Here is a 7,473-nt window from a genome sequence, read left to right as displayed (position 1 = left end):
AGCCTTCCAAAGAGTTAAACTCAGAACAGCAGCTTTCCGTGCACAGCAGCACAGCCAGCCACAGGCAGCCCAAACAAAAAGGCCCTTAGTCTTTTGGATATCCCGGAACTGATAGGTCACGCATGACCTTCTCTTAGAAGACGATAAATGTATTTTACTCATTACCGTGCTGTATTAATTGCATCTTTTATTCAATTTTTCGGTTCCTTTTCGCAGATCAATGGGCATCAATGCCCTTTCTCATTTAAGGGCAGTCCATATTGGATGGCTCCAGAGGTAATGTTGAAATCTTATGCTCCTACTTTACTTTATATATTTTTCATTTGAGTTTCATGTGTATCTTGTTGTTTTCCTTTAATCATGAATTTACACATAACATACGTGCAGGTTATAAAAAGTTCAAATGGTGGATGCAATCTTGCGGTTGACATTTGAAGTTTAGGATGCACTGTCCTGGGGATGGCTACCTCAAAATCCCCATGGAACAAATATGAAGGGGTCAGTATTCTTACCACAAAGATGCACTTTATATTTGTTTTGCAACACCAGATGGCCCATGTGACATGCTTTAAAACTTCAAGAATACTATTCAAGTCGATTAAGACCAATAGTGCTATCTGGCTTGAGATTGATTTGCTGTTTTTATTTTGGATGTTGACTATCTTGGGTTTCTTGAATTTGACAATGTCCTGGAGGCAAAAAAGAAAAAAATCAGTTTACCTTGATAGAGTGAGCATGCTGCTTGGAGTGATCAGGGACATGCACATTATTTACCAAACTAACCTGTCGCATATAAACTATGAATTACTTGTACTGTGAATAGGTGTAGTATGCTAAGACATTCTCCTGCACATATTTACTGTCTGGTTCTTGCCCACCTTCTGCAGATTTTTTTTTTTTGTGAAATCATATATTTAAAAGGGAAATTTGATGGCTGCAGGTTGCAGACTGCCTCCTTACGGAATATTACCGGTTATCAACAGAAATGGACCAGCTACCCACTTGTAAACACTGATACTGGGAGATAGACCAAGACTTCTATGCAACATAACTATTCCTGTGACCTGTGAGAATTTGACAAATTATGCTTTAAAAAACTAGGCTATTACACTTTTTCCATGCCAGATGAATGGATACAACACCTTTATGTTCTTGAGCCGTTTTATAACTTTACTGTCTCAGCATGGAAACTCAAACTTATTTACTTGCATGTAATTTTATGATGTATTGAGACAAGTCTTGCTCTTTGGGCTGGTAATCAGAAGTGAAGTAATCATCAAATACTTACCCACTTTTCTCTCCTACAGATTGCTGCAATGTTCAAGATTGGAAATAGCAAGGAGCTTGCACCAATACCAGATCACCTCTCAGAGCAGAGCGAGGACTTCATCAGAAAGTGTCTGCAACGTGATCCGTGTCAATGCCCCTCGGTAATTGAGCGTTTGCAACACCCGTTCATACAAATTAGAGTCCCACTTGAGAAATCTATTATTTCTGATTCCTTGGAAATCTAGCTGTTATATCTTGTAGACCGAATTCCAAGGTACTGCCTGAATACTTCTGTTGTAACTTCATTCCATGGATGATCGAGTGCCTTTTTTGTCATTCTCGTGGTGTGCTCACTCTACTAAGCTTCCACTGATGTTTTAGGTGGTTGGGCATACAAGAAATATCTCGTCATTGGGATTGGAGGGTCAGACGATTTAACAGAGAAGGGGCGCAAAATTTTCTTCGAAACATAGGTACAGCATTTCCCTGCTTATTTACTTTAGAAACACACACCGTCAATGTGTCTCAACATATTGGAGCAAGTTAGTAACCGAGAAGTAGAGCATTAGCTATGCAAACTAAAGGTATCTTGGTTAGAACGTTTTGCACCACTGATCACACGGTCCACCAGACCCCCTACTGTTTTCTACTGCCATTGTCTTCAAATGGCTAGGTGGCGGCTAACACCTAGTTGTGAACTATTCAGGCTAAACGGGTGCCTGGCAGGTAACTGGGAGGTTTGCCGCTGCTTTGGCCATTCAGTAGCTGAAACTGTTATGGGAACTATATCTGTTGGCAAGGAGCCAAGGAGCTTGCAAAGTATTTTTGAAATACTGTGCATCAAACTAATCGGACGAAACTCATTGGCCCTTCTGGCACCAGACTTCTTAGGCAGCAGGACTATATGAGCAGAATTCAGTAGCCCCCAGAGGTTAGCATTCAGACTATGGGCCTTGTTGAGAGCAGCCAGTAGATCACCATTCACCGTCTCCCAGCAGGCCTTGAAGAAGCACATCATGTAACCATCCGGACCTGGAGATTTCTCACCGGCATGTCCATAACAGCGTCTTTCAGTTTTGCCTCTGAGAAGGGTTCATCGAGGTGTCCAAGGTCTACCCTAGGCAAATTAATGAAGTCCCAATTCAAGGCTGCCGTTCTGCCAGTGTTGCTGCCCAGACCTGACACAAAGTGATCCAGCAGAATTTTCTCTTTGGCCTGGTGAACCCGCACTGAACCATCAGGACCCCAAAGCTCTGAATTGTGGTTCTTCTGTCTTCGACTGTTGGCTCTAAGGTGAAAAAGCTTGGTGTCTGCGCTGCCTTCTTTAATCCAAGACAGGCAAGAGCGCTGTCTCCACTTGCTCCTGTCCACTGCATTGAGGCCCATCAGTTTTGATTTCAGGGACATCCTAAGAGCCCGTTCTTCGGTCGTCAAGTTTCTGTCTGCTTACGCTAAATGTGGATTGAAGATCACCATACTGGCAAAAGATCTGGGAGGCTTTGGCCATTCAGTAGTTGGAACTGTATCATAGCATGACCGTATGGGAAATATCATTGATTCATTTTGAAGCTAACAGCTGTCACAAGGATGGAATCTTTGCTGTCATCAGAAATAGACAAAGGTATGTGTACCTTGTGATAAACTCACAGTTTTAGTTGATTATCTGCGTTCAATTACATGAAGTCAGGATCATTTGCAGCTTCAATGTTTTTTACACAATCCTGCTAAATTCACAACTGTTTTTATATCACGCTAGCTGCCAAGTGGGCATGGCTCAGAATGATCTTCTGAGCTTGGTGGTGGACTTGCACAAATATAGAATTAGATTATATTATTATTGTGTGAAGGCATAAAACCCCAATTTCATACTATTTAACTTTTTTCTGAGGTGGCAGTTTTACTTATAGTGGCATTTTTACGACCCCTCATTGCTACTATTATGGGGCTTGTTCTAAATTGCTACTCCCTCTGTTGCATAATTCTTGTCGTGGTTTTAGTTGAAAACAAGAATTATGTAACGGAGAGGATTACATAGTAAGAATTGAAATTCAGAACTTTCCACCTGTTAGTAGTGCATACAATAGAATCTATATATGGTGCAGCCGTCACTTTGTGAGCTTGAAATCCACATTTAAACCATTGCTTTCCCAACATGGCACTTGCTATTTTTTCTCTATACATTGCAGACCGTCCATCTCTGTCGGGCAGAACAAATTTGGCGTTGCATATTACAACTGGCGTGCTAACATGTCTCAAAATGATAGAACTGTATACCAAGTTCCTGTACAGACTGATGGACCAAGAGTAGTAGTTCGACGCATGCATGCTCCACTTGCTGTTACATGTAATCTATTCTTTCCTGGTGTACTGATGCCATTGTACAGAAGTAATCTCAAGTGAAAACCAATCTTTTGCACAGAAGAAACATCCGAGCCATTCGGCAGCCCATCTCCTAACAGTACACATCTCATCCCAGGGTTGAAGCTACCAAAGTGCTCTGCAGCAGCAGCTCGGGCCGATGTGCCAACCCATTTACTGTACCAGAGACTCGTAAAATGAATATGGCGCCTGGTTAAACTAGCTCGGTCCGTATTGTGAAACTTCTGGGATGAGGTTGTGAGTGCTGCTCATATTGAATCCCTATATGCTTATCCGCGCTGCTACGGGCAATTGTGTTCCTGCAAATTGCTACGTCCATGCATTATGCGCATGTTTTGGGGCAAGATGGCGGTGCAGAAGCGCCCCTGGTATGAAGCCAAGTAAAGTCTGGCGAGTGGCAAAAGATGGCGGCCTCGGTGTAATGGTTAGCTGTTTGCAGTGTCGTGTGTGCTCGCTATAGCCAGGATTTGGTGAATGCCTAGTCAGCTCAATTTGGCGGCATGCATGCGTCTTCCATCCATTCAGTTGCCGACGCCCTGCTTTCCAAGGTACAGTAACAAACAAGTTGTGGGGATCTACGGTTGTTAGAGATCCCAGATCGCCCCGACAGCGTGAGCCCCTTTCGAGCTGGCGCGGTGGCCACCTGCTGTTTTCACCTATCTGGTCATTTCCCAGCATTCACCGGTTGCCACTTCCATCTTGCATCAACCCATCAACCCTTTGCGGCTACACGGAGCTTCCAGCTAGCCAGCCTAGTACTACACAGCAAACAAACAAGCCAGCACGGGGCGTGCCACGGTGTAGAGCCAGCAGTATCAAGGACCAGAGTGGGCGCCGTCGGACGGACCACGCCCACGCCGCTAGTTGCCAACCGGGGGTGGCTCCAGTCCGTTCCGCTCATCATTGTCCTCTCGGCACCATCTTCTCCTAGCCTGTGACGAAGGAATGGCTATAGCTTCGACCACACCCCTGAGTCCCTGACAGGTCTAGGCTGTATGCATGCCTAGCACACACAGTCTGAACAACGGCTACTTTCAGATTAAAACAAGAGCGCCAAGTTTCTACCGCCGGTACGTGTTCGAACGTAGACATCTCGTTATCTTACGCGGATTGCAGAGAGACAGCAGCTTAGAGCTGAGCTCTGATAAGGCCAGGAGGCACATGGATAAACAACTTAAGTCGATTTGCACAATAACACTTGCAGCAGCATACACAACTGAGTACTGAGATATTACAAGTCTGGGAGTTCAGGTGAAAATGGAGCAGCAGTACATCAAACTTGGAAGAGAAACGGGAATTCCACAGGATAAACAATAGCATTCATGGAAACAGCCGCCGCATCGGAGAGCAGCTTGCTCTTTCGTCGCAGCTTAGGACTTGCTCTTGAATGGGATGGCCCTGATGACCACCTGGTGGTAGACGGCGGCCAGGGCGGCGCCGATGAAGGGGCCTACCCAGAAGATCCACTGCAAAGGAGAAATTTGGAAGGATTTGGTTAGCACTTGCTAGCAGCGCGATGCGAAATTATTTGCTCTATGATGAGAAGGTTTAGCATGCAGCCTAATCAATGGTGTACACTGCTGTCACTATCCTACATTTATATTTTCTGAAGGTCAGTAGTTGCGTGCAACACTGAGGCAGGCAAGTCTTTCGCCATTTCCCTTCGGGCGAGGGTAGACTTTCTATCTTATAAATAACTAACAAATGATAAGCATCACCTACAGCTTCAGCTGCTCAATTATTGTTGTCGCCTGGCTACTGTTATTACATGGACCAGACTTCACAATTTTACGTCAGTTCATCAGATTAAACCTCACTAACAATTTCACATGTACGTGTTGATTAGATGAGTTGCTGAATACTCCAGTATGTACTACTACATGGCTGCAACTAGTACCAGTACTAAAGACAGTTAAATTTTGCAAGTTCAGAGGAACATGGGGGTAGGTTTCAGTTTCAGCTCACTCACGTGGTCTGACCAGGTGTGCTCCCTGTTGTAGATGATGGCAGCGCCGAGGCTCCTGGCCGGGTTGATGCCGGTGCCGGTGATGGGGATAGTGGCGAGGTGGACCAGGAACACTGCGAACCCGATTGGCAGCGGGGCAAGGATCTGTTGTTCCAAAGATTATCAGTATTAACCATAAATAAGGACGGTAAAAAAAAGCATAAAACATGTTGAATCTTTTAACTGCTGTGAACAAGGAGGGGTACTCACCGGAACGTGGGAGTCTCTGGCGTTCCTCTTGGCGTCGGTGGCGGAGAAGACGGTGTAGACGAGGACGAAGGTGCCGACGATCTCAGCGCCGAGGCCGTCGCCCTTGGTGTAGCCGGCGTTCACGGCGTTGGCGCCTCCGCCGGTGCTCATGTACAGCCCCTGCTGGAACCCCTTGACCACGCCGGCGCCGCAGATGGCGCCGAGGCACTGCATCACGATGTAGAACACCGCCCTGGTCAGCGACAGCTTCCTGGCCAGGAACAGCCCGAAGGTCACCGCCGGGTTGATGTGCCCGCCTGCCAACAGGAAACAAAGCATCCATCCGTTAGCTTAGCACACAAAATCCAACCAAGAAGAAAAAAAAAACGAACAGAGGAGGAGGAAGGCAAGAACTGTACCGGAGATGCCGGCGGTGCAGTAGACAAGCGCGAAGATCATGCCGCCGAAAGACCAGGCGATGCCCTGGATGCCGACGGAGGCGCACTTGGACGGGGAGTTGTTGACGCCCATGACGGTGAGGATGGTCACGTAGAGGAAGAGGAAGGTGGCCATGAACTCGGCGATGCCGGCGCGGTAAAAGGACCACGACTTGAGCTCGCCGGGCTCGAACAGCGGCGCCGGCGGGGGCTCCTTGTAATCCTTGTCCTCGGAGCCCTGCGCCGCCGTGCCGATGGGCTGCCTCTCGGAGAACTTGTTCGCCCCCAGGCGGACATCCTCCTCCTTGCCCTCCATTGCTACACGAGCTGCAGGTGTGTGGCTACTGGCTAGCTCCTCGCGCGCCTGAGCTGAAACAGATGGCTTTTGTGTGCTTGTGTGGAGCTCGTGGTGGGAGTGAAGAGTCTTATAGGGGCAAGCGGTGGCGTGAGGATTGGAGGGGCGCAGGCGGTTCTGGAAGGGGTGGAGGACGACGGGTGAGGCGAGGTGACGACGACGGACGACAGCGAGGAGGAGCGGGTTGGTTTGCTGCTGATTTGTCCTGCCGCGCGCGGCAGCGCTGGTGTTTATCCGCTTGTGTTTAACGTTTGGACCAAGCAGTAACACTACACTTACGTTGAGGAAATTTATTAGCGTAACCGCTGCATTAGCATGATCAATCAACAAGTTGCAATTAGTATGCATTTATGAACTGTCTGAGAACATATATGTGGCACCTGGTAAACAAAGTGCTTCTCTTGATCTTCTCGTTTATCACGGTTCAAGCTAAGGATCCCTTTGTTTCCGGTGATGTTTGGCGTCGCTTAAGAATTTTCGTGCAAGGGGAGGACCGTCTATGACAGTGGATTGGATGGGTGATACAATTCCAGAAACTTTGATATAACACTGTATTTTGAAGTGCACAAATCGTTGATGTAACACTTATAAAAGTATCATTCCATAAATACTACATATCTCAGAATAGTACAATAGAAACATGTAATGTCCCAGGTTTAGAGACGATCGAGGGATAGATTTTAGAAAGGGATGTGCATTGCATTGTAATTTACGGGGAAATTTCGCGGTTTTAAAACAAAACTGCATCGAAGGGGGACAGGTTTCTCTCTCGACACCTTACAGGGTTAGGGTTTCGTACTTGTCTAAATTAGGGTTTTGAGAAGAGAGAAGTGATAATT

The 7,473-nt window shown here is 46.6% G+C and overlaps 1 protein-coding gene and 1 long non-coding RNA gene across 3 annotated transcripts; one reads left to right on the top strand and one right to left on the bottom strand.

Annotated features, from left to right (window-relative positions):
- The first annotated feature begins 240 nt into the window (after positions 1-240).
- On the top strand, positions 241-3,935 carry LOC124678244. Of its 2 annotated transcripts, XR_006994393.1 has the most exons (7): positions 241-276; positions 388-498; positions 1,308-1,543; positions 1,651-1,742; positions 1,976-2,562; positions 2,671-2,890; positions 3,456-3,935. It is a non-coding gene; the product is annotated as an uncharacterized LOC124678244 (long non-coding RNA). The 2 variants fall into 2 exon arrangements; XR_006994392.1 differs by having other exon boundaries at positions 1,976-2,890.
- An 878-nt stretch (positions 3,936-4,813) lies between these two features.
- On the bottom strand, positions 4,814-6,692 carry LOC124669734 (probable aquaporin PIP1-2). The gene is made up of 4 exons (XM_047206293.1): positions 6,262-6,692; positions 5,864-6,159; positions 5,618-5,758; positions 4,814-5,114 (listed from the first exon to the last, which is right to left on the bottom strand). Exons 1-4 carry the CDS (start codon positions 6,593-6,595, stop codon positions 5,019-5,021), a joined length of 867 nt encoding a protein of 288 aa, XP_047062249.1. The 5' UTR covers positions 6,596-6,692; the 3' UTR covers positions 4,814-5,018.
- Between the last annotated feature and the right edge of the window lie 781 nt (positions 6,693-7,473).

Source organism: Lolium rigidum, chromosome 7 (genome assembly GCF_022539505.1).
Source record: "Lolium rigidum isolate FL_2022 chromosome 7, APGP_CSIRO_Lrig_0.1, whole genome shotgun sequence".
NCBI lineage: Eukaryota > Viridiplantae > Streptophyta > Magnoliopsida > Poales > Poaceae > Lolium > Lolium rigidum.
This window is presented reverse-complemented; position numbering and strand designations above follow the sequence as displayed.